Genomic DNA, 26446 nt, shown 5'->3' with positions numbered 1-26446 from the left:
AAAATTCAACTCCAGGCTAGAGGTATGAAGTCTTCTTCCACTAATGAAAACGTAACAGTTCCATGAGCAGTATACCAAGGATATGGTTTTGTAGATAGAGGACCTTCAGAAGGGAGACAGGATAATCCATACGTACCAAATTAACAAATTACATGAGACGTAACAGTATATCAACCAACTGTAAAAACTACTACAGCAAACCATTTACTGTATCGCACATACTCCGTACACTTCAGTGAAGCTAAGCTTCCAGCATACAGTACATCACCTCCAAAGAAAAATCAGAGAAGCATCAAAATACAGGAACATCCTATGATCTTTTAACACATATGATGAATTATGCCTTTCTAATGTCTGAAGAATGGCATCATAATAACAAGAACTACCATAGAGCAGCTGCATGCAAACCTTGATGGTGGTAGTTCGTCTTCACAATCTGATCTAGTAGCAACAATCCAGCTGCCTCTGGCAGCCAGCCTTGACAAAACCTACTGATAGACCAATTCTGAAGGCAAAAAGTTCACCTCTGTACAGGCCATGAAGGCCGCTGGAGAGGTGAAAGATAAAGGCTTCCACTACCTGTAACCTTGGCACTTGGTGGGATAGAGTGGTTAGCTCTATTCCTGGCCGCTTTTGCCCCCAGGAATTAACCTGGTGCTCATTTTTGGTGTAGGTTGAATGAACCACGAGCACATCTGGAAGTGGAAATCCTGTTTCTTAAATTTTTTAATTTCCCAACTGGAATTGAACCCATGTCTTCCGTGAGAACCGAGCACACTTCTACCACTTCAGGCAGGCAGCTCCTGAAGTGGACACTACAGCCAATACAAAATTTGTACGGACTTCTTTCTTCTGAAATATATCTTGTTAAAGTTAATTATGGAACATTGCAGGTCAATTCAATTATGACAAAATGGAGACTCCAAAGAGGATTTACCTTTTACGGTCCTTCTGGGGAGTTCTAGCATTGAAGGTTCGTTCGTTTAATTTATGCTCAGCTTCTGGTCCAGTAGAAAGCACAAATTTCTTCGGAACAGCACTCGATGATGATATAAAGTTGTCCACAGACTATAAAAAAGTAAGTTATACATAAGAAAACTGTAAATTAGTGAAAGATAAAAAGAAGTTAGACAGCTGATATCTCATCAATTACGCTCAAGAAAATGTGACAAACGTAAAGAGAGGAAACAATTCCCATATCATCCTGAAATGTATAGTTGGCGACAAAACATGACAGCCTAAGTTCTTGGAAGCAAGCTGGAAGGCAGCTGTCAATCCCACCCTGCACCCTGCTGAGTTAATGAGCTCTGAGTGATCCTTGCTTGGTAGGCTTCAGTCTTGACTCTTTCTTCGTGTCAAGTGCAGTGTAGTGATCTAGTGAACATTATTAATAGTAACATGGAATAATTGATATTTGTAATATTTATAACTTATCAGTTTAACGCAAGAGTAGTAATATGTTGGTCTTCTTCCGGCCATGGGTAAATCAGGAATCACAGTGTAATGAAGCGAAAGTAAATCAGCAGCCTTCTTATTTTTCTTCTTCACCAAGAATTCCAACTAAGTGTGACAAAAATATGATTGGCAGAGGTGTTAAATTATGAAAACAAACCGTGGTGTTGGTGACAAACATTAAAAATTTCTTACGAGGTGTTCTAGGAAATGGCGATGTTATAACTGGCAAAAATTTAAATAATTTAGCATTGGAAGCGTCAGGAATCTATGTTACTATGGTGAAACAAAATTAGTTAAAATCAGTGATGTCAATGCCTATGTAAACCCCACTAAAAAAAGTTCAGAAGCATAAATTAAAATTTGATAAATTAGACAATTTCACTTGGGACATACAGTAGAGCGAACTAATTAGGACTGGAGTCTGTTCGGATTATGAAGTTTTTGGATTAACCTGAAAATATTTTCTAATAAGAATGTTATTGTTTTCACGTCCCGATAACTACTTTTACGGCTTCCTGAGACGCCTATGTGCCGGGATTTTCTCCCGCAGGAGTTCATTTATGTGCCAGTAAATCTACTTACACAAGGCTGACATATTTGAGCACCTTCAAATACCACTGGACTGAGCAAGGATCGAACCTGCCAAGTTGGAGTCAGAAAGTCAGCGCCTCAACCGCCTGAGGAAAATAGTTTCTACAATACAGTACAGTACATACTGTAACTTGAAATATCCATTCTTTAGCAGTTACATTAATAAAATACTGTATAAAATTACAGTAGGGTAGTTAAGAACCTGTAGAAGAAAAAACGACATTGAAAATGACATTAGCGAGTGGATGGAAGCTGACTGTCATCAATTACAAACAGACCAAGAAATTGTAGCTATGGCGGAGAAAGAATCTGGAGATGACGAGGAACAGAGTGATGACGAAGAAGGCCACAATGAATAACTAGGGTCACATTCAGATTCCGCGGCCGCCTTAGAACTTGCCGTACGCTACGTCGAGCAACACTCCTCTGCTACGCCAACTGATGTGATGTTTATGAGACGCTGGTTTAACACTGCATCTTCGAGTAGGTTCAAATCACTATGGCAAAAGAAACTAACAGACTTTGTAAAGATAAACTACCAGTGATTGATGGTTTATGATGTGTAATTATGTTTACATTAAGTTATTCTTGTAAAATATGACTACAAAAATGCAAGTAAATCTTCATTCTATTATGTTCTTTCATTTCAATAAGGAGCATTTATTTTAAAAAAATTGAATATTTTAGTTCGGATTAACGGGACTCTAGTGTACTTCGAACAATTTTTGAGCAATATAGGGATGGTAAATCTCCAACAATATGTGACCTAACAGAATTGATGAAACAGAAGACAGTTGGGACAGTGATACAGACCACTATCTGATCTGTAGTGAACTAAGTATCTCTAGACCTAGGGTAGAGAAAGTGAAATCTGTCTGCAAACGAATGAGGGTAGAAAATCTCCAGGACGAGGAAATTAGAAGTACATGGATATGATTACTGAGAAAATTTGAACAGTGGACTGTAAGCAGGTTCAGGATATAGAAATTGAATGGGTGGCATACAAGGATGCTGTAGTAGAAACAGCAAGGGAATGCCAAAGAACAACTGTGTGTAAAGATGGGAAATGGCAGAATGATGAAGTGAGAGCAGCTTGTAAACATAAAAAGAAGGCTTATCAGAAATGGCTCCAAACAAGGATTTGTAAGTTAGATGAAAGAAACAGAGCAAAACAAATAGTTGTTGAATCCAAAAAGAAGTCGTGGGAAGATTTTGGTAATAACCTGGAAAGGCTAGCTCAGTCAGTGGGGAAACCTTTCTGGACAGTAATAAAGAATCCTAGGAAGGGAGCAAAAAAAAAAAAAAAAAAAAAAGGAAATAAACAGTGTCTTGAATAATTAAGGTGAACTCATAATAGATCCCAGGGAATCACTGGAGAGGTGGAGGGAATATTTTGAACTTCTTCTCAATGTAAAAGGAAATATTTCTGGTGGTGCTGCGAATAGCTAAGCTCATGGGGAGGAGGAAAATGATGTTTGTGAAATTATGCTTGAGGAAGTGGAAAGGATGGTAAATAAACTCCAATGTCATAAAGCAGCAGGGAAATTAAGACCTGAAATGGTGAAGTATAGTGGGAAGGCAGGGATGAAATGGCTTCATAGAGTAGTAAAATTAGCATGGAGTGTTGGTAAGGTACCTTCAGATTGGACAAAAGCAGTAATTGCACCTAGCTATAAGCAAGGGAACAGGATGGATTGCAACAATTTTCGAGGTATCTCATTGATTGGTATACCAGGCATTCACTGGCATCTTGGAAGGGAGGGTGCAATCAGTCGTTGAGAGGAAGTTGGATGAAAACCAGTGTGGTTTCAGACCACAGAGATGCTGTCAGAATCAGATTTTCAGTATGCGGCAGGTAACTGAAAAATGCTACGAGAGGAATAGGCAGTTGTGTTTATGTTTCGTAGATCTAGAGAAAGCATATGACAGGGTACCGAGGGAAAAAATGTTCGCCATACTGGGGGACTATGGAATTAAAGGTAGATTATTAAAATCAATCAAAGGCATTTATGTTGACAATTGGGCTTCAGCGAGAATTGACGGTAGAATGAGTTCTTGGTTCAGGGTACTTACAGGGGTTAGACAAGGCTGTAATCTTTCACCTTTGCTGTTCGTAGTTTACATGGATCATCTGCTGAAAGGTATAAAATGGCAGGGAGGGATTCAGTTAGGTGGAAATGTAGTAAGCAGTCTGGCCTATGCTGACGACTTGGTCTTAATGGCAGATTGTGCCGAAAGCATGCAGTCTAATATCTTAGAACTGGAAAATAGGTGCAATGAGTATGGTGAGAATATTAGCCTCTCGAAGACTAAATTGATGTCAGTAGGTAAGAAATTCAACAGAACTGAATGTCAGATTGGTGATACAAAGCTAGAACAGGTCAATAATTTCAAGTATTTAGGTTGTGTGTTCTCCCAGGATGGTAGTATAGTAAGTGAGACTGAATCAAGGTGTACTAAAGCTAATGCAGTGACCTCGCAGTTGCGATCAACAGTATTCTGTAAGAAGGAAGTCAGCTCCCAGACGAAACTATCTTTACATCAGTCTGTTTTCAGACCAACTTTGCTTTACAGGAGCAAAAGCTAGGTGGACTCAGGATATGTTATTTCATAAGTTAGAAGTAACAGGCACGAAAGTAGCAAGAATGATTGGTGGTACAAACAGGTGGTAACAATGGCGGGAGGGTATTCGGAATGAGGAGATAAAGGCTAAATTTAGGAATGAACTCGATGGATGAAGCTGTACGCATAAACCGGCTTCGGTGGTGGGGTCATGTGAGGCGAATGGAGGAGGATAGGTTACCTAGGAGAATAATGGACTCTGTAAGGGAGGGTAAGAGAAGTAGAGGTAGACCAAGACGACGATAGTTAGACTTGGTTTTTAACGATTTGAAGATAAGAGGTATAGAACTAAATGAGGCCACAACACTAGTTGCAAATGGAGGATTGTGGCGACGTCTAGTAAATTTACAAAGGCTTGCAGACTGAAACGCTGAAAGGCATAACAGTCTATAATGATAATGTATTTATGTTGTTTTTTTTGCTTTACATCATACTGACACAAATAGGTCTAATGGCAATAATGGTATAGGTAGGGTCTAGGAGTGGGAAGAGGGGCTGTGGCCTTAATTAAGGTACAGCCCCAGCATTTGCCTGATATGAAAATGGGAAACCACGGAAAACCATCTTCAGGGCTGTCGACAGTGGGGATTGAACCCACTATCGTCCAGATGTAAGCTCACAGCTGTGCGCCCCTAACCGCATGGCCACCTAACCTGGTGTTGGAGAATGAAGAACTGGACAGACAATTCTGACAATTTTGTTGTAACAACCCCATTCAAGAAATACAATTGTTATTGTTCATTGCGGTGGACGGTTTGGTTTTATTAGGGATGCTCTTCTAGATACACATACTAAAATGGCGGATGCTCCCGCGGATTACCACAGCAGCATGAAAAACTGGTTTGAAGAGAAGATACTATGATGCTTAGAAGGATCACCTGTGATAGTTATGGACCATGCCTCCTACCACAGCCGTGTATTTAACCGTAAACACAATCAATCCTGGAAGGAAGATCGAAACCTTCAATATATGATTGACAAAAATATTCCTGGCCCTCATCCTGTTCCTATAATTCAAGTACTTCTCGAAATTATTGCAGAGAACACGTCTATTGGAGAAAACAAAAAGTATGTAGTAAACGAACTGGCAGCGAGTTATGGAAACATAGTTTTGCACATACCACCATACCACTGCATTTTTAATCCAATTCAGGTGGTGTAGTCAGAGATGAAAAGGAGGACCACATCACAAAATCTAAGAAAGAAACCATTGGAAGAAATTACTCAATTATTGAAGGAAGCCTGTACGCTCGTGACACCTGACAAGTGGAGAAATTACGTCAGCCATGTGGAGAAAAAAGAAAATATCTACAGAACATCCACTCCATTTTTGACAATGACAGGATTTGTACACAGCTAACAGATTCTTCTTCTGAGGAGGAAGACAATGAGGATTAAGGTGAAAATTTTAATAAGAAGAAATTAAATGCTTTAATTGAAATAGGCACGTATATGATGATACTGGATTTAGAATGTTAAACTAGTCATATTTCTTGTAATATTTTCTTTCCATGGAATTGCTTGTTGTACTCTTGTTGTTGTTGTTGTTGTTATAGTAGTTGGGTACTTATGTTTTAACTTTTACTTTATTATCACACTACTGTAAGTGACCACTGCCATCGGTTCCCAATTGTGATGTATTTGTTAACAACAACAACAACAACTAAATAATAATAATAATAATAATAATAATAATAATAATAATACTTTTTCTGGGGATGCATGTGTCAAATTAAATGCCTTTTTTTCCTGTTAACAAATATTTATGATTAATAATGTAAAGTAAGAGCCTCCGTGGCTCAGATGGCAGCGCGTTGGCCTCTCACCGCTGGATACCGTGGTTCAAATCCCGGTCACTCCATGTGAGATTTGTGCTGGACAAAGCGGAGGCGGGACAGGTTTTTCTTTGGGTACTCCGGTTTTCCCTGTCATCTTTCATTCCAGCAACACTCTCTATTCTCATTTCATAGCATCTATCAGTCATTAATAAAAATAACTTTCGGAGTGGCAACACCATCATACTAACAGCCTATTTATGATTCATTCATTACATCCCTGACCCAGTCAATGACTGGAAAACAGGCTGTAGGTTTTCAATGTAAAGTAAAATAAAGTAAAAGTAAAAAAAAATAACAATAAAACCGGCCTGCAAAGATTTTCCAACAATAGTAATTGTATGTGATATTCTTTGCAAAATAATTTGTATGGAGTACACTTCAGTATGGAAGTGAGAGTTGGACTCTGGGTAGATTAGAAAGGAATCGACCTGAAGCTGCTGAAATGTGGATATGGCGGAAAATGACCAGAACGAGCTGGACGGAAAGAAAAACCAACCTAGAAGTCTTAAGGGAAGTTAAAGAAGAGAGAAGATTTTTAAACGAACTTGAAAACAGGAAATTAAAATTTATTGGACATGTCATCAGACACAATACTTTCATCACTAACATACTTGAAGGGAAAGTGCTGGGAAAGAAAGGGAGAGGAAGACCTAGGATGAAGTATTTGGACGACATCAAGAAGAGGTTAGGTTGTGTCAATTACATGGAACTGAAACGAACAGCCAATGAAAGAAAAGAGTGGTTGCATCGACAAGGCATTAGCCTTTAGTATATTGATTGATGTAAAAAATAATACCAGTTGTTTCGTATCACGTACAAATGTGTCACAAGTCCATCTCATGTTGATGTTAATGGAGCTTCGTTGTTGCAAATGAGGTTTGGATTGGTTGTATGGAATGCAGGTATGGACATATCTGACAGAAAATACTGTATGTGCTCTGTTTTAGAGAGGAGTATAGGAACACTGGAAGAACAATTAGAACAGTTGCAGTTCACACATGCGCAATGTCAGACAAGTTCAAAATGACAGGATCGCGTTTCTCTGTAGTCTGAGAGGAGAATCTGAGAACGTGTACCACGCCTTTGTCTACAAGTTACAACATGCACTTGAAGTCGACTGAGTGAATGTGAATTAGTTTCTGTTAAAATGGCAAGTGGCAGTGATGTTCGGAGGTGAAAATGTGTGAATAATCCCAACTCTTTCTGTTATATATGTGGCCAGTATACAATTAAAGGCCAGAAGAGAAATATTATGCCATTTACAAAAGGCCTGTATTAGGCATATTTTAACATGAAGTTAGGTGATCAGGACAAGAATTTTTCACCCCATATTGTGTGTAAAATGTGTGAAGAAAACATGTGACAATGGTACAATGGTTGTTGCCGTCAATGCCATTCGGAATCCCAATGGCTATGTGGAAACAAAGAAATAATTTTGACGAATGTTATTACTGTGTATGTAAAGTGTCCGGGTTCAATACGAAAAACAAAAAGCATGTTGTGTATCCCTGCCTTCCATTTGCCATAACCCCCTTACCAAATAAACCAGATATTCCTGTCCCAAAACCACCAATACAGTTACCACAGAGTGTGTCTTCGTCGCCTTCAAGTGCGGAGGATGGTGGTGATGATACCTTTGTGCTGGATGTTGAGGATAAAACTCCACTTTTTTATAATTAGTGTGACTTAAATGATTTGATGCGTAACCTAGGCCTCACTAAAGAAAAGAGTGAACTTTTAGGATCAAGATTAAAAGAGAGACTTTTTTTACTTCCTGGGACATTCATATCGGGAGGAAGAATTCCGGCAGAGTTTTGTTCACGAAGATGAACTTGTGTTTTGCTGTGATATACCGGGCTTGATTCGTTGTCTTAGAAACTATTTACCAAGGAAAGGACTGGCGTCTATTTATTGATACCAGTAAAAGAAGTCTCAAAGGTGTTCTTCTGCACAATGGAAATAAACTTGCTTCAGTGCCACTTGCCCATTCAACACCTCTTCATGAAAACTATCACAATTTATCTATGGTGTTGCAGAAACTGAATTACAACGATCACAGATGGTTACTGTGCTGTGATTTAAAAGTATGCAGTATCATATTAGGGCAGCAAGGAGGATATACAAAGTTCCCATGTTTTCTGTGCAAGTGGAACTCTTGGGACAGGGATCGTCACTGGTTAGTGTCTGAGTGGCCCAAGAGGAAACAGTTCGTATCTGGAGAAAATTTTTTTGTAAATTGGCCATTAATTGATCCTCAAAGTGTGTTATTGCCCCCTTTATATATTAAATTGGGAATTACGAAACAGTATGTGAAGAGTTTGGATAGAGGCAGTCCCTGCTTTCGGTACCTCTGTCAGAAATTTCCAGGGCTGTCAGATGACAAAATTACGGAAGATGTTTTTTACGGCCCCCAAATTTGGAAGCTTATGAAGGATGCGACATTCAGTACGACGATGAACGAAATACAGCTTCCGGCATGGGAATCATTCAACGATGTTTGTAGCAAATTCCTGGGTAATATTAAAGATGTCAACTACCAACAGATTGTGGAAACCATGCTGTATAATTTCCAGAAATCGGGTTGTCGCATGAGCTTAAAATTACATTTCCACCACAGTCATCTGGATTATTTTCCTGCAAATTCAGGAGCATTCAGCGAGGAACATGGCGAGCGGTTCCATCAGGATCTAAAAGAAATGGAACGAAGGTATCAGGGGCGATGGGCGATGTCAAATTACTGTTGGTGTCTAGTGCGAGATAACACTACTGCACAAATGCAAATGAACACAGCGTTCATTCACATCAAAGTGCAGCAAACAATAGAGTTCTTGTAGTGGGATTCATACATTCTAGCAATGAACATGTTGTATTTTTGTGTATTTGTTGCAATTTGATCATGTTCCATTAAAATTACATATATTCTCTATTATGGTGTTTTCTATCGAAATTACAACAATATGCCAAATTTGGATTTCAAATACTGTACTGTACGTGATGGGCAAAAATGGTTTACATATTTTAAATCAGCACACCTAAATTAGGGTAAATCACCCCTTCAACCTTTCGCCGGAGCAAAATTTTTTCTTTTCGCAGGCCGGTGTAATCCAACAGCTTTTTATGGTATGCAAACACCCTAAAGTGGGAGTTAATGCCTTAAAGTGTACTGTGCTGTGAGCTTGCATCCGGGAGATGGTAGGTTCGAATCCCACTGTAGGCAGCCCTGAAGATGGTTTTCCGTGGTTTCCCATTTTCACACCAGGCAAATGCTGGGGCTGTACCTTAATTAAGGCCATGGCCAATTCCTTCCAACTCCTAGGCCTTTCCTCTCCCATCGTCGCCATAAGACCTATCTGTGCCTATGCGACGTAAAGCCAATATAAAAAAAAATGTATACTGCTTTCCCTTAACTGTCAGACGCTACAGCCTGGGCCATGGAGGAGCCAGTAATAATACTAATTATGAACAATAATTAATAATAATTCTGTTGTCTATTCATTCACTATGAATAAATTATTTTTTTCACTTTTCAAATTAGTTTACATTACAGTGTCCAGCCTATTCATGGGATAAAATTGGGTAATTTGATCATTAATTCTGTTAACAATTATATGATAGTAGCAGCAACAATAACAGCAAATGATATTATTATTATTATTATTATTATTATTATTATTCACATGGCTATGGCCCTTGCCTTCATTTGGCCGATACCATTTTTCGAAGCGTTGGATCCCTTCCATGTTTTCTCTTTCATAGTGTTAGATAGAGGAATGTTGCCTAGTTGTACATCTTAAAACAATAATTGCCACCACATCATTCTTATAATGTTCCAGCATTTATGTGGCGTTGAAATGGAAAACTAGAGAAATCATTTCAAGAACAGCCGATGGTGGGATTTGAACCCAAAGCACCTCCCGACTTCGGGTTACTAGCCCGTCGCCCATCACTGAGCTAGTCCAGTTTTATGTGTCATTTAAGTTTATGCTTTAGTATTCAGGGGTCTCTTTTCATAACCTAATAACCTACTTTAGATTGCCATAATACAGTATTAACATTATTTTCTTCATGTCTAAATTCCTGAGCTGCTGCTGCTACTACTACTACTACTACTACTACAACAATAATAATAATAATAATAATAATAATAATAATAATAATAATAATAATAATAATAATAATAATAATAATAATAATAATAATAATAATACAGCTTACAACAAAATGATAAATTCCATAAAAATGTTTTATTCCTGCTCTGGCTCGTTTGGTGCTGAGGTAGACGACTTGGCAACTTTGACTACGGTAGACATAGTAAATCCTATAAGCCGCTAATAGACACCAGGCTACTGCTGGAGGGTAGTGGTGAGGCGAGATCATCATGTTTTGTCTCCAAGTATAACACTGCTAATCATTCTGTGTAACTTTTCAGCACATCTTCAAATGGCACTTTTCTACATGTTTTTAATATTCAAAGTTCATGTTTTAGGTGAAACATAGGATTGGCCAGGCTCAAGTATTATTCAGTAATGGCATAGAATGTTTACTCAAGTGATTTTTACCTATTCTTCCAGGATATTTAGTATATTTTGTTAATTCTGATATGACAACTGATAATTGAACTGCATCTTGCAGGTTGTATTTTTTTCTTTTTTCTCTAAACATATCTTAGTTGGTACAGGCCCCTTTGAAACTAACTTACTGGAACATTAAATTATTATCTACCCATAAAGCTGTTATTTCATTGGCAAACAATATTCCGTATTTACGCAAATAATCCCCGCATTTTTTTTAAAATTTCGGGCACGAAATTGGGGTGCGGGTTACAATTGCGTCAAGGTTTGCAACACGCTCCTGGTTCGCATAGTTTTCAATGTTAGGTACAGTTATGCTTTGTGTAACCGTAGATGGAAGAAAACTGCACCCATATGTCATATTTAAACTGAAAACAATTCAGACTTTTAATTCAAAACTGCCTTTACATATTTAAAAAAAGTATTTTACAGAGCAATTTAAATTAACATTTTTCAGAGCCTCGATAAAAGCGCGTCTTCCGGAACGTGCACGGGTAGCTTTCCGCAAATTTCACTCACTTCAGTGTGTCTACGGTGTTTTTCATAATTGCTAAGTTTGAGTGAAATCGTAATTTGTTTGTATTCAGCATTTTAAGGAATGCCACTATATCACGTACAGTAGCAGGCAGTGTACGGAGAAACAGGATCTGCGAACACTGGCGATCAACAGTTGGCGAAAAAGATTGGCTCATAATTATAATCAATTTATATGCTCCGAACAATATTGTCAATGCCAATGAACCTGCATCATTTTTTTTTTTTAATGCCGAGATCAAACGGACTTATGGTTTCAAAGGAGATGGGGTCACTGTACAGCGTTGCAGTGCAGATGAAGCGAAAGACTTCCTCACCTCGTCATAGGAAAGTTCGATAAGCCACGATGTTTCTGAGCAGGTATAAGACATCTAAAAGTGCAAACAGTACAGTAATTTAAAAAATAAGGCACCTGCACAGGGGAGCCAGCATCATTTGTCCTCGTCTTTGAATCTTTTTTTTCTTCTTTTGTTGCATGAAGTTATGTTTGCCAGTGATTTATCCAAGTGCTATATTTGAAAAATGGAAATGCACCTTGTTGAATACATTTTGGAAATAGTTTTTTCCCCATGACATTGAAAGGTTTAAACTGTGAATCAAGATGATTGCATGCAATGCCTTAGAATATTTTGCACACTTGTAAACTACAAGAGAAGAACCATTGCGGGAAATCATAAAAGGATAGTGTCACTATCCTGCGTTGCAATGCAGGCTGAAGTGGGAGACTTTCTACTTCCTCCCCTCGTCATAGGAACGTTTGATAAGCCACAATGATTTAAGGGCATCAGGTACTTTCCGTGCGAGTACAAGGCATCTAAAATGCATGAAATACAGTAACCCAAAGAATAAAGCTCTTGCACAGGGGAGCAAGCATAGATTTCTCCTCGTCTTTGAATAATTATTTTCCTTTTTTCTTTTGTTGCTTGAATTATGTTTGCCAGGGAGTTATCCAAGTGCATTATTTGAATACTGTAAATGCACCTTGTTGGATACATTTTGGAAATAGTTTTTTTCCATGGCATGTGAAAGGTTTAAACTGTGAATCAATGTTAATTGCATGCAGTAACGAGTCTTAGAATATATTGTGACGCAGAAAGGGTTGGCATTTCTTAATTACGAGTTGGCGGTTAATTTGAAATCACGTAATTCAAAGTAACATTTTTGCTTCCAAATGACTTCGAACTAACGAGGTTTTACTGTATCGCAAAACTAACAAACGAGTTGGCAGGTGTCTGTTTCAAGTGTTTACATTGCACAAAAAGAATTATCCACCACTGGTTGCGTTACTAACCGAGTAAAAAGAGACCACGCGGGAGAAGTCTTTCAGATGTGGAGTGTGATAAATTTGTAAATAATTTAGGAAAGAATTCTAGTGATGCAAAAGACAAAGAAACTTCCGATCTAAAGCAAATGGACCCCATTGCAAGGTCAGATGAATTAAATACCTGTCACGTAAGAAAGCCTGCTTGCTAATTTTCATGGCATATATATTTTATAGCAGTAATAATGCATTTTTATAATCTCAAATATGTTCAGGCAAAGTAGCTATACAGTCATGATCGCGTGAAACTCTAGGAGTGATATTGATGTATCCACAAAGACACACAAAATGCTGTCAGTTGTGTACACTAATTTATTTACAAATTTTCACAACACACATAACCTAATCAACTGCCATCAGAAACTAAAAAAACACTACTACGGAGAATAAGAAGAATGCGACTGACATCTTGAAAAACATTTAACTGTTAGAGTAACATGTGATCAGAATCACAACATGGGCTCATGAAAACAACTCCTGTTAAACAATAATTCAATTCCATCATCAAGACTGCCTCCTTATATATGTTGCCTGGCCCGGCTTCTAGGAGGATATTTCACAACATATCTTCTCGTAAATTCAAGAGTGCCTAATAGCCTAGTTATGATGTAAAGAACTTTCTACAACCATCTAGTGCAAGCGATTCCAACTGAGGTGCTCCCATGGCCCCGGCTGGCCCCGGTGCTGTGCTGTAGCCCCAGAGAGGTGGTGGGGAAGGAGGGGAAGTGGCAGAGGCAGAATCACAGGTCGTCAAGTCAGCGCGCAGCTTATGAAAACAATATTATTTATGACAATTCTGTGAACACATAAACAAACAATTCATTCTGTACAGACATTGCGTTTGCCACAATGTACTTTTAGTGTGTAAGTCGATTGTTGACATCGTTTTACGGCAATTAATTTACTAATAATGGGTACAATCGATTTGGCAGTAGAAATTCTAAGCACAGCCTCTAAGACAACATCAGACGGAGAAGTCCTAGTTCTACATTTATTTAAATTCAGAATTGAAAACATCTGTTCGCATGCATAGGTTGTACCGAACATTGACGTAAATTTTAAGGCAAGTGCATGAAGTCTGAGAAATTCTTGTGGATGAACACCTTTGTAAAAGGAAATTAAATCACCATCGTAGTGGTAGTACCTGTCCTTTAGGATTGCGTTGCACTGTAGTTTTATCAGCTCTGTTTGGAAATATGATTGTGATTTTTCAGGACGTGCTGAAAATGGTGTCATAAATATTTCAAGTTGAGGTGCCATATCATTTATTTCTTTGAATTGAGAATTGAATTCATGGTGCAAAGTCTGTAACAACATCTGATAGTCTCTAAGATATTTGTAAGTAGACAAATGTAATGATTTTAATGAAGTAAAATAGTCAAAATTTCCGGCTTCAAGCTGACTTTTCAATAACAAACTCTGCATTTTGAAAGCCTTAATTCCATCACACGTGGTGCTAATCAATGTTTCTCCCTTGCAATGAAATATTTAAATCATTCAAATAAGACGTTATGTCCGCCAAGAAAGCGAGGTCAGCTACCCATTGTTTATTCCGCAAAGTTGGTTGTAGAGAACCTTTCATCTCCATTAACAGAGCAATTTCTTCAATTATTGCAAAGGAGGTTGCTAGCAATTTCGCGCAACTTAACCAGCGCACAATACAATAAACGGGAATGTCCCTACATTCTGCCTCGAGATCTTTTAAAAATTCTTTGAACCCCGGATGGTTCAAACCTTACTTTCTGCAAAAAATTCACACATTTTGACACAGTATCCATAACATATTTAGAGTTGCAAAACTTTTTTGCACATAATTATTCTTGATGTAAAATACAATGCACTGCGTGGAGTAGGTGGGGAAGGAGGGGAACGGTGTTGCTGAGTGCAGCGCTGGTGTTGGAATGGCCTGATCTAGTGTCAAAGATACGCCATTCTGGATATTACAGCGCGTTCCACAATACTGTAGTGGATTATTCATCATATATACATATATTACATATATATATATATATATATACATATAGTATATATACTATTAATGTGGTGTTCTTCCATTAAATAAACACATATTAATATATATACAGCACATGTTTAATGGCATAACCTGACAAATAATACGATTGTCCGTAAATAATAATAATAATAATAATAATAATAATAATAATAATAATAATAATAATAATAATAAATGGATGTAAACACTTCATAGCCATACCTCACAAGTCATAATAATAATAATAGTAATAGTAATAATAATAAAGATTCGATCTTGATACTTACATTACTTACCCAAGAGTTAAAGAACATTGTTTTCAAGTTATATCAGTCCATTACATTTGCGTCAAAATGAAATGTTTGTTTATGCCTACGTTACTCTATCGATGGAATTTTAGTTAATTTCATTTTTTTCAAAATAATCCTAAAATTAGGATGCGGGAATTGTTCACGTAAATATGGTAGTAAATCATATTTCAATTATATCAATCATACGGGGGGGATCAACTATAAACAAGACTTTTATTTTTTATTTAATTTAATTTATCGGAAAACACAAAGCAATTACAATTTATTTTTCCACATAGTTTCTTGCTCTGGAAATGTATTTGTCCCAGCGCATGGGCAGCTTTTTGATGCCCTCATCGTAAAAAAAAAAAACAGGGTTGTGTCACCAGCCACACTCTTGTAATCTTCAAATTGTTGCCCTCCTAGAGCTTCTTTAAACGGTCCGAACAAATGGAAATTGCAAGGCGATACGTTTGGGGTGTAAGGAAGATGATCAAGTGTAGTTAGTGCATTTGCTGTAGCTTGGAGACAGAGCTGCAGTATGGGGGCCGCGCATTGTTCTGGAGGAGGATGACCTGTCGAATTGGTTGGTCTCGTCTTTTGCGGCGATATGCAACTTTCGCCTTGTACAACAGCTCACAGTAGTAAGCAGCATTGATTCTGCGTCGCACATGCAAAAAAATTAATCAGTAAAATGCCTCGCCGATCGAAAAAAATGGTTGCAAGAACCTTGCCAGCTAACAGTCAAGTCTTTGCTTTCACTGGTGCTGCCTCCCCTTTCCTCCGCCACTCCTTATTGGCTTGTTTGGATTTGGGAGTATAGTGGTGGACCCATGTTTCGTCGCAGGTGATGATCCGACTCAAAAATGCATCACCTTATTCCACAAACCTAGCTGTAAGCCTCTGACAGACCTGCAAACGTCTCAACTTCAGATTTTCAGTCAAATGACGAGGGACCCATCTAGAATACACTTTACGGAACAGCACGTCATTGCTTCACAGCTCCCATAACTGATTCAGACTTACTCTGCAATATCTGATACTCTCACCCGTCGATTGTCATCAATAATGTCTTCAACAGCACAAATGTTTTCGTCTGTAATGCTGGTCCGAGGACGGCGATCGTATTGCTGATTTTCCACACGTCTCGTCCTTCCTTGAACTTTTTATGCCAGGCAAACACACGCTTCCTTGACAATGTTTGATCACCAAACTGTGCAGTCAACTCTGGCAAATTTCTGCTACTGGAACTCCTTCACGAGCAAGAAATTTTATAATAATGCGTTGCGCAGTGCAGGGGTGCACCTGTTGCTCCAACATCGTGAGCGTTGCTGACGAAACGACGGAAAATATCTAACAGTACACTCTCCCCACTCTCAACGGTCCTGCCTAAACATTGCAGTAGCATGGGACCAGTCCAACCAACGGTTGATGTCCAGGAACAAAAATCCTGTTTATATTTGATCGACCTTTGTATTTTGTAAATTATCACTGAGGGTACAAATTTGCAACATCTTGATATGTTTATATTATGTCTGTTATTTATCTTCATTTTACTGATTTTATGTTAGTTTTATGATGTTTACAATGCATAAATATTTATATTGGGAAAAATTCCCTTTTTGTTTTTCAAAAATTATAACCATTATGCAATCATCATCATTATTAATTAATTAATTTACTGTCAATCGGTCATCACCATTGATCTGCATTGAGGGCTGTTGTCCAGCTGGCAATTTCCCTATCAGTTCTTTACCTAGTCTGTTCTCAAATGATTTCAAGGAAGTTGAAAATTTATCAAACATCTCCTTTAATAAATTATTCCAATTCCTAATTCCTCTTCCTATAAATGAACATTTGCCCCAATTTTTTATCTTTAAATCCAACGTAATAGTCATTTTGTGATCTTTCGTAAGTACCAGGAGCAGCAAACAATCAGGGGTAAGCACAACCCACCAGCGACTGCCAGTCAGCGATCAAGCAGCACCCAACACCCTGAATGGCACAAGTAGTCATCCAGACTGCGCAGTCAACAGTGTGCCACCTTCTTATATGTCTGGAGTGCACAGCCACAGCATCAGTTCATTACTGACCTTCAAAGAGAGAGCAGACCTCTTCAGAATGCTGGATGCAGTTTCTAAGAGATACCAACCCAATTCGACCACGTCCTAAAAGCTTAGAAAATAATTTTGCTATATTCATCAACTGCATTTCTTTGCAGATGAAAGCTACCTGAATTTTACATTGTCTCGTTCATGTCACCATGTATAAGACTACAAAATATTTTTGAGAAAATTCAAGGTAATTTCATTCCTCTTACCTTAGTCTCAACTTCACTTAGCTCCTCGTTCAAGGCGCGAAATTCAATCAAATGAACTGGCAAGCTCCGAGAACAACTTGACTCTTCATCATAAAATTGAAGTTCTTGTGAAGACTCTCCAGCAGGAGAAAGACACTGCAACTTCTAAATTCAGGAAACAATATTATATGAATTATAGTCATCTTAAAATGTGCTAATGGAACACAATACACACACGATTAATAAAACACAGTCTGTATGAACACACAATAATGCAATTTATCAAAAGTGGTTTTTGGATTTATATTTCATCATGAGTGTATGTATGTCCAACCCTTGTCTCGTTTTTCTATGGGGTACGGGTACGAAGGGTGATAAGTCTTCGTAATGAGTTTTTACGACTGTATGCCCTTCCTGATATCACCCTCATCAGAGGAGTTACCGAGATAAAATGAATGACATGGTATATGTATGATATTAGGGAGGGAGAGGGTGAAATTTGGTGCTGGCACACAGCCAACTCCTGTCAAGTAGCACCAAGGGGTCTGCTCAAGGCTTAATGTCCCTATCCCATGAACAAATTACCATCAACAGCATCATAAGTTGTTTGGAATTGAATCCAGTCTTTTGGCGTGCAATCTAGTGATTAGAAATTGAAAACTACCACCTCTCCTAACCTCCTGGCTAATATTCTGATGGTAAATTTATTTCGACCAATGAGATTCGAATTGGCTAACCACGGTGTCAGACCATATAGATTTGAAGCCTTAATGATCATGGCCACCAGGTGGGCTTGTCCCATCATTAGTGAAATTCCTAAAATTACATTAAATATGACCTAAAACATACATGACAATATCCACATAAAGTTTATAGTTAATCATAGTCCAGCTCTGTGGCTAAATGGCTAACGTGCTGGCCTTTGGTCAAAGGTTCCCGGGTTCAATTCCTGGCAGGATTGGGAATTTTAACCATCATTGGTTAATTTCGCTAGCACAGGGGCTGGGTGTATGTGTTGTCTTCATCATAATTTCATCCTCAGCAAGATAGGCAGGTCTCATACGGGTGTCAAATCAAAAGACCTGCACCTGGCTAGCCGAACATGTCCTCAAACACTCCCGGCACTAAAAACCTTACGCCTATTCATTACAGGGACATAGGTCACGAAATAACGAAAGCCTTTAGATTAAGAAATAATTTTAAAATGTTATCAATCAATGAAGATGTAAGATTTAACCCTCTGATAGGTGCACACTCTAAAAGTTCGGTCATGCATATTTGAGAGATACTCGCCAAGATTTATCTCAATGCTGCCCATAAAAATGGGAGGTCTAAGATGACAGACCGCATATTTATACACAACAATGCATTTAATGTCTTAAACGTGCTACATATTCATATTTTCAAGACGGAAAATCATTATTACTACAAGAAGCAGACAACTCCAACTAAATAAAGCAGGCTGAAAAGTGCCTTCATCTCAATGAAATCTGTTTCCTGTGCATCCTACGACCAAATGTAATTGCAGCAAATGGAGCACACATATTTGTTTGTATAGTCTAGGATCTGTTGGATCAAACACATGGAAAAAAGGCAAGTACAAAGGGACTTTAGTATATAACGCAACACATTCTTTTCTACAAGCAGGTAGGTTTTATTGAGGATTCAAAAACAGCATGTTATTCCACAATCCTTTTGCTACAATAGGCCCTACCCTGTTTTTCAACATAATCTCCATCCAATGCTCCGGCCGTACGCCACCGTAATGCGAGGGCCTGTATGCCTGCATGGTACCACTCGATTGGTCGATGTCGGAGCCAACGTCATGTTGCATCGACGATTCCCCCATCGTCCACATAGTGCTTCCCACGGAGTGCATCCTTTATTGGGCCAAACAGATGGAACTCGGAAAGCGTGAGATCCGGGCGGATGAAGAACAATCCATTGAAGTTTCGAGAGCTTCTGTCGGGTACGCAGACTTGTGTGAGGTCTTGCGTGTCATGGACAAGGATAATGGACAAGGAGATGTTCGTTTGCATTTTTGTGGCTGTGAACACGCTGAAGTCGTTTCTTGAATTTCCTTAGAGTAGCACAATACACTTCAGAGTTGATCGTTTCACCAAGGAGGAGGACATCAAACAGAATAACACCTTCAGAGTCCCAGAAGACCGTAGCCATGACTTTACCAGCTAAGGGTACAGATTTGAACTTTTTCTACGTGGGAGAGTTGGTGTGGCGTCACTCCATGGATTGCCGTTTTCTTTTCAATTTGAAGTGAGATCCACGTTTCATCGCCTGCGACAATGTTTCACAAGAAATTGTCACCTTCAGCCTCATAATGAGCAAGCAATTCCACATAGATGTTTCTTCTTTTCTCTTTATGGTCTTCCGTTAGGGGTCGAGGAAGCCAGCGGGAACAAAGCTTTGAATACTCCAACTGGTGAATAAGTGTATCAGCACTACGAACAGAGACATAAAAGTTTCGAAGTTCAGCAGCGATGTGTTGGACTGTGATCTGCTGATCATCTCAAATAAGGGTGTCCGCACGTTCCAACTTTGCAGGCGGCACAGCTGTGTGCGGTCGGGTGGCTCGCACGAGATCAGACAGGTTTTTTTCGACCTTGCTGTGATGATGAAACACACTTCGCCCAACGACTCACTGTGCTTTTGTCCACTGCCAGGTCTCCGTAGACATTCTGCTAGTGCCTATGAATATCTCTGATGCCCTGGTTTTCCCCAAAAGAAACTCAATAACTGCTCTCTGTCTGGTACACACCTCCATTACAGACACCATTTTGAAGGCTAGTTGTAGCGGTGCCGCCGACCAGAAATAAATGAAACTCTATGAGACGAAGCGGGAATATTCAAAGATGTCCCAAACAAAATTCCAATTGTTTTAAACCGAAATTGGCCAAGAAATAAAATGTGTTGCATTATATATTGAACGCCCCTCAATATATATTCCAAGAATATTTGTGTAAATTTTTTGGCCGGTCCTATTACTTCTGGACGATAGAGCAAAATTTTATGGCTTGGATGTTTTACTCTGTGCAGTGGAGTTTTCAGCCGATTCCAAGAGCTTATAATTTTATTATTTTTCGTTTGATAAGCTATATAACATTCCCTTCATCAGCCACAAATATAAAATTCACTTAGTATGTTTCATAATAGTACTAATATTACTATTCAACCACAATATTTCAAGTAAGTCCATTTGTGGATAAAATGACTTGTTAAAACTGATGATCCATATGTCTCTTGATGTGATTTTCACTGCCCCTTTAGTGCATCAAATCCTTGTTGAATGAAGCCTTTCAATGTGTACGTCTGTAGCGACAAGGTAATAGACTATGATAAGGCGTATCCTTAAAATGATAACTACAAAGGATTTATCCGCCAGGTTGTGTGTGTTTCTGCAATATCTACAAAAAGGAGTAATGAACTAAAATGATGATAACCCTACTGAAACTTCACATAATAAAACACAGGTATAAAGTGAGCAAAAGCTTACATTCCTGGGAGGCAGCTGTTACATATCAATATCAATAATAATAATAATAATAATAATAATAATAATAATAATAATAATAATAATAATAATAATAATAATAATAATAATAATAATAATAATAATAATGTTATTTGCTTTACGTCCCACTAACTACTTTTACGGTCTTCGGAGATGCCGAGGTGCCGGAATGTTGTCCCACAGGAGTTCTTTTACGTGCCAGTAAATCTACAGACACGGGGCTGTCGTATTTGAGCACCTTCAAATATCACCGGACTGAGCCAGGATCGAACCTGCCAAGTTGGGGTTAGAAGGCCAGCGCCTTAACCGTCTGAGCCACTCAGCCCGGCTGTTACATATCATGAGGTGGGCCTTCTGCATCTGCTAGTTTTAACTGCAGGTTTTCTTCTGCAGCATATTTATTCAAATTATTATTCCTAGTTTGTTTTTGCGACCTGTAAATTTCCAACTTTTCCAATAAATCCATGTGTCTCCCTTAATTCACCAGATATTAGCATCATCATCATCGTTACAAGATATTACAATCATTGCATATTGATGGTTTTCACTTTATAAAGGAAAAATTAAATGTATCCTCCTAATTCAATACAAAACATAATTCCATCATTAGATGGAGCAATAAAATTCAAACATGTTTAGACTTATTTGAGCCATCTTCAGTGGAATATGGGGGCGGGGGGTTAAAGTAATCTACACAATACAAGCTAAAAAATTGCTAAAAACATAATGAAGGAATAAATTAAAAATAAAAGAGAGAAGTGGAAATAAAAACAATAACAATACACAATATTTACATCACTAGATGAGACAAATTCAGTGAAAAAAGGGGTTAATATAAAACATAATTGAATCCAAAAAATGTGTTAAACTTAAGAAGAAAATAAAGATAACAGATGGAACTAAAAAACAGTTACAAGTAACTAATCTCATATCTGTTCCGTATTGAAGATAACAATAGGTAAAATTCTTTCAAGAATAAAACTTACTGTGTCCACCTATTCAACACAATTATATTCTGTAGTGATGAAATCCTACATGAATTACATATACTAATTAGGAACATGTTTCGCCCTAGTTTTGGGCATCTTCAGGCTAGTAATAATCTTCCAAGAGCTTATAATTTTATTATTTTTCGTTTGATAAGCTATATAACATTCCCTTCATCAGCCACAAATATAAAATTCACTTAGTATGTTTCATAATAGTACTAATATTACTATTCAACCACAATATTTCAAGTAAGTCCGTTTGTGGATAAAATGACTTGTTAAAACTGATGATCCATATGTCTCTTGATGTGATTTTCACTGCCCCTTTAGTGCATCAAATCCTTGTTGAATGAAGCCTTTCAATGTGTACGTCTGTAGCGACAAGGTAATAGACTACGATAAGGCGTATCCTTAAAATGATAACTACAAAGGATTTATCCGCCAGGTTGTGTGTGTTTCTGCAATATCTACAAAAAGGAGTAATGAACTAAAATGATGATAACCCTACTGAAACTTCACATAATAAAACACAGGTATAAAGTGAGCAAAAGCTTACATTCCTGGGAGGCAGCTGTTACATATCAATAATAATAATAATAATAATAATAATAATAATAATAATAATAATAATAATAATAATAATAATAATAATAATAATAATAATAATAATAATAATAATAATAATAATGTTATTTGCTTTACGTCCCACTAACTACTTTTACGGTCTTCGGAGATGCCGAGGTGCCGGAATGTTGTCCCACAGGAGTTCTTTTACGTGCCAGTAAATCTACAGACACGGGGCTGTCGTATTTGAGCACCTTCAAATATCACCGGACTGAGCCAGGATCGAACCTGCCAAGTTGGGGTTAGAAGGCCAGCGCCTTAACCGTCTGAGCCACTCAGCCCGGCTGTTACATATCATGAGGTGGGCCTTCTGCATCTGCTAGTTTTAACTGCAGGTTTTCTTCTGCAGCATATTTATTCAAATTATTATTCCTAGTTTGTTTTTGCGACCTGTAAATTTCCAACTTTTCCAATAAATCCATGTGTCTCCCTTAATTCACCAGATATTAGCATCATCATCATCGTTACAAGATATTACAATCATTGCATATTGATGGTTTTCACTTTATAAAGGAAAAATTAAATGTATCCTCCTAATTCAATACAAAACATAATTCCATCATTAGATGGAGCAATAAAATTCAAACATGTTTAGACTTATTTGAGCCATCTTCAGTGGAATATGGGGGGGGGGGGGTTAAAGTAATCTACACAATACAAGCTAAAAAATTGCTAAAAACATAATGAAGGAATAAATTAAAAATAAAAGAGAGAAGTGGAAATAAAAACAATAACAATACACAATATTTACATCACTAGATGAGACAAATTCAGTGAAAAAAGGGGTTAATATAAAACATAATTGAATCCAAAAAATGTGTTAAACTTAAGAAGAAAATAAAGATAACAGATGGAACTAAAAAACAGTTACAAGTAACTAATCTCATATCTGTTCCGTATTGAAGATAACAATAGGTAAAATTCTTTCAAGAATAAAACTTACTGTGTCCACCTATTCAACACAATTATATTCTGTAGTGATGAAATCCTACATGAATTACATATACTAATTAGGAACATGTTTCGCCCTAGTTTTGGGCATCTTCAGGCTAGTAATAATCTTAAGGTCAAGTCTTTAAACCAATTAAACATTAGAACTTAAAACTAAATACAAGGGTCGTATGCTTAAATTTTTTTTTTTTTTTACAAAACGTTGTGCTTAGGTGATATTTACATAGATTTGCAATGTGTACATTAATTAAAATCCAGAATTTGTGACAAGGAAGCAATTAAAATTATCATACAATTACTAGAAAATCTCCAAAGCGTTAATTGGAACTTCTCCAACTGTATGAATGAACCATTAGGTTGATAGTTTATACAAATGTGTTCACGTTGACTAGAAATTGACCAAAGCGTAAAATGGAACTTCTCCAACTTATGGATGAATCATTAGGTTGGCAGTTTATACAACTGTGTTCATTCAAAGGTGGTGATGGTCACCTATGTCGTAAGTATACAGCTACAATAATAATGTTATTTGTTTAACGTCCCACCAACTACTTTTTAAGGTCTTCGGAGACGCTGAGGTGCCGGAATTTAGTCCCGCAGGAGTTCTTTTACGTGCCAGTAAATCTACCAACACGGGGCTGTCGTATTTGAGCACCTTCAAATACCACCGGACTGAGCCAGGATCGAACCTGCCAAGTTGGGGTTAGAAGGCCAGAGCCTTAACCGTCAGTATACAGCTACAAAACCAGAACCGTGGTATAATGTCGATCTTGTTGGGCTCGAAGCATGGTTGGATGGTAATATTTTAGAGGTTAAACGTGTATGTTGGAACATATTGTCAATATCATTCATTATTCAGGTGCTCATCTGATAAAATGTTTCTTGGAATTTTGTGCCATTCTTGTCGGATTACTGCTCCGGTTGGTACATTGTTCTACCTTTGGTAGGATTTATGAGTATTGTCTGTAACTGAATAAGAGAAAAAAAGGAATTTAGAATGATGAATGTAGAGCCCACATAATAATTGTAAAGATGAAAGTGTTATAGCCCATAAATGTGGGCGAACTTACTTGTCCAGTCAGATGTTAGCTGGATCCACTTGTTCCGGTTGTGTCTGAATGACTAACCTTGTTACTTCTAGTGAAGTATCGATGCGGTAATGGAGGGACGGAGCATAGAGGGGAAAGGTGAGTGAGTTTTAACTTGTGCGCCTGTATTATTGCTTGAGAGGCATTACTCGATTTGGACTGGGCGGGCCTAGCATTAGGTGTGATAACTGGAGCGCATGTGTACTGTGACTGAAACATACTGGGGACTTTATTCAGATTTACAGCCTGGATTAACCTTGGAGTTGCCTCATATAACGGATTTTTGTTGTCAATGACGTCATTAAGATTATTATTTTTATTATAAGTTTGCTCCAAATAAATGTAAAAGTTTTCCATCTCACTCAATAATTTCCCCTTATCTAGGCTTCTAACGATCGTCAAATCTTTCTCTATTGAGGTGAATTTATATCCCGTTTTCACTCATATGCTGGCTCATGGCTGAATACTTATGTTTGGAAGCATTGTAATGTTCCAGATACCTTGTAAAATCAAATAAAATCAAAATCTCTTTATTTGCAAATGAGGTGTCTACCTCGGTGGCAAATGGTACATTAAAATACATTATTGTCAAGCACTAAATATTAAATTAACAAGAGAAGAAAAAATTTTCCTATAATACAATGTTATACAATTTACGCTAACAATTTTTTCTATTAAACACACAGCTCAACCTTAATAAATTTATATTGTTTACAAAATTCTACTTATAATATATGCCTTTGCTGGCGGGACCTAGTGTTTACACTGCACTAAGTCTTCTGGTATGGGCTAGAGCAATTTTGTTACTTTCATTGATCTGTCTCTGTCTTATCCTTGGCTTTGACAAAATGAAAGTGACTGAGGTATGAGCGATGATAGTAATGCCATTCCTTACGCAGCCAGTCCCTGCTATGAATGGTGTGAAACTGTTGCTCACAGGGTCGGTTGGTGCATCCATTTCAGTGGGCTTGGCAGACTGATATGTAATAGCAACTTCTGGCTCGGTGAGGAAAGCAACGGGAAACTACCTCACTCCTCATTTCCCTAGTACGCCTCTTCAGTGATGCCTAGGCCATCTATGACAGCTCATGGCGGAACTGTTGAGGATCCAACCAGCCTTCGGGCTGATGACTAAACATACATACACTTATAATATCTCTTGTACTACTTACAAATATAGTTAACTGATATACAGTATGTGGAATTACTTCAAATGATACTATACAACTGGTATAAGATTAAACTTCACATTGCATTTACTTTTTTTTTTCTTTTTTTAAACCCATTCTGGAACCTAAGTAGCAAAACGACCTGCTGCGTCTTAACCAGAGCCCCTTTTGCCACCACTTTTCAGAGTTCCTGAAGGGCCTTCACAGCTACCGTAGCGGTCCCAGGGCCCTCGAAGTCCCCACTGTACTTCACCCCTACAGGCAGTCCCCTACTTTGGCTGTCCAACTCCTTAGACCAGGGGATGGAATTAATTTATTCACACACATTTTTTTTTAAATTTATAATAACCTGCGATTCCTTTAAATTTAGTCCAAAGTGTATCCACATTACTCCCTTCACTTATCCAACAACTGAATTGTGATTTAAGGAAAGTCCCAAATTCATCAACTTTAGTTTTTCTGTACAATTTCTTGTCTTGTGCAACCCTCTTATTAAGCCTTTTTTGTACGAGTCCTACATCCGTTATTACAGCCTTATGGTCTCCTATTCCTTCAATTACCCCAGTTTTATCAACAATTTCC

The 26446-nt window shown here is 37.9% G+C and overlaps 1 protein-coding gene across 3 annotated transcripts in view; it reads right to left on the bottom strand.

Moving 5' to 3' along the window:
* Positions 1 to 26446, bottom strand: part of LOC136860653 (uncharacterized) — a 314102-nt gene that overhangs the window by 33718 nt on the left and 253938 nt on the right. For all 3 annotated transcript variants that reach the window (XM_067138771.2, XM_068225548.1, XM_068225547.1), the window contains 2 exons: positions 17536 to 17679; positions 938 to 1068 (listed from right to left, as the gene is read on the bottom strand). In XM_067138771.2, the coding sequence (XP_066994872.2) occupies positions 938 to 1068; positions 17536 to 17679 (275 nt within the window). The remainder of the gene's footprint in view (positions 1 to 937; positions 1069 to 17535; positions 17680 to 26446) is intronic.

Source organism: Anabrus simplex, chromosome 1 (assembly GCF_040414725.1).
Source record: "Anabrus simplex isolate iqAnaSimp1 chromosome 1, ASM4041472v1, whole genome shotgun sequence".
NCBI lineage: Eukaryota > Metazoa > Arthropoda > Insecta > Orthoptera > Tettigoniidae > Anabrus > Anabrus simplex.
This window is presented reverse-complemented; position numbering and strand designations above follow the sequence as displayed.